The sequence below is a fragment of the Pyrgilauda ruficollis genome, unplaced genomic scaffold, assembly GCF_017590135.1.
Source record: "Pyrgilauda ruficollis isolate IOZ18807 unplaced genomic scaffold, ASM1759013v1 scaffold1835, whole genome shotgun sequence".
NCBI lineage: Eukaryota > Metazoa > Chordata > Aves > Passeriformes > Passeridae > Pyrgilauda > Pyrgilauda ruficollis.
This window is the reverse complement of record NW_024517374.1, coordinates 3147-3872: the sequence shown is the minus strand read 5'-3', so window position 1 is coordinate 3872 and position 726 is coordinate 3147. Positions and strand designations below refer to the sequence as shown.

The 726-nt window shown below is 58.8% G+C and overlaps 1 protein-coding gene across 1 annotated transcript in view; it reads right to left on the bottom strand.

The window, feature by feature from the left end:
- Positions 1 to 10: 10 nt before the first annotated feature.
- The window catches only part of LOC121352120 (purine nucleoside phosphorylase 1-like), a gene marked incomplete at its 3' end in the record, with an annotated part of 2388 nt that continues 1672 nt past the window's right edge, over positions 11 to 726 (bottom strand). The window contains exon 2 of the mRNA XM_041464791.1: positions 11 to 323. Within this exon, the coding sequence (XP_041320725.1) occupies positions 11 to 301 (291 nt within the window). The remainder of the gene's footprint in view (positions 324 to 726) is intronic.

Sequence of the window (726 nt, the reverse complement as noted above, 5' to 3'; positions counted from 1 at the left end):
CATTTGGGGCTGGATTTGGGGCAGTTTTAGGTTGATTTGAGGCAGTTTTGGGTCTGCATTCACGCCGGTTTAGGGCCGGATTTGGGCCTTTTCGGGTCTCCTCTTTCAGGACCCCCCGAGCCCCCCGAGCCCCCTCCTCACCGACGGCGTCGGCGCCCGCCCGCCGCAGGTAGCGGCACTCGGCGGGGGTCTCGTAGCTGGGCCCCCCCACGCCCACGTAGACCCCCGAGCGCGCCCGCAGCTCCTTGGGGGCCAGCGCCAGCGCCAGGCGCCGCAGCGCGGGGTCGTAGGCGCCCGCCATGGCCGGGAACCGCGGCCCGAACCTGAAACGGCCCGGTTTAGCCCCAAAATGGCCATTTTAACCCCAAAATGGCTTTTTCTAACCCCAAAATGTCCATTTTTAACCCCAAAATGGCCCTGTTTAACCTCAAAATGGCCTTTTTTAACCCCAAAATGGCCATTTTTAACCCCAAAACGGCCCAGTTTAACCCCAAAATGCCCCTGTTTAACCCCGAAATGTCCCTGTTTAACCCCAAAACGTCCATTTTTAACCCCATAATGGCCCTGTTTAACCCCAAAACGGCCTTTTTTAACCCCCAAAATGGCCCTTTTTAACCCCAAAATGTCCCTGTTTAACCCCAGCGCCAGGCCCCGCCATGGCCGGGAACCGCGGCCCGAACCTGCAACGGTCCAAAACCGCCCATTTTAACCCCAAAACGCCCCTGT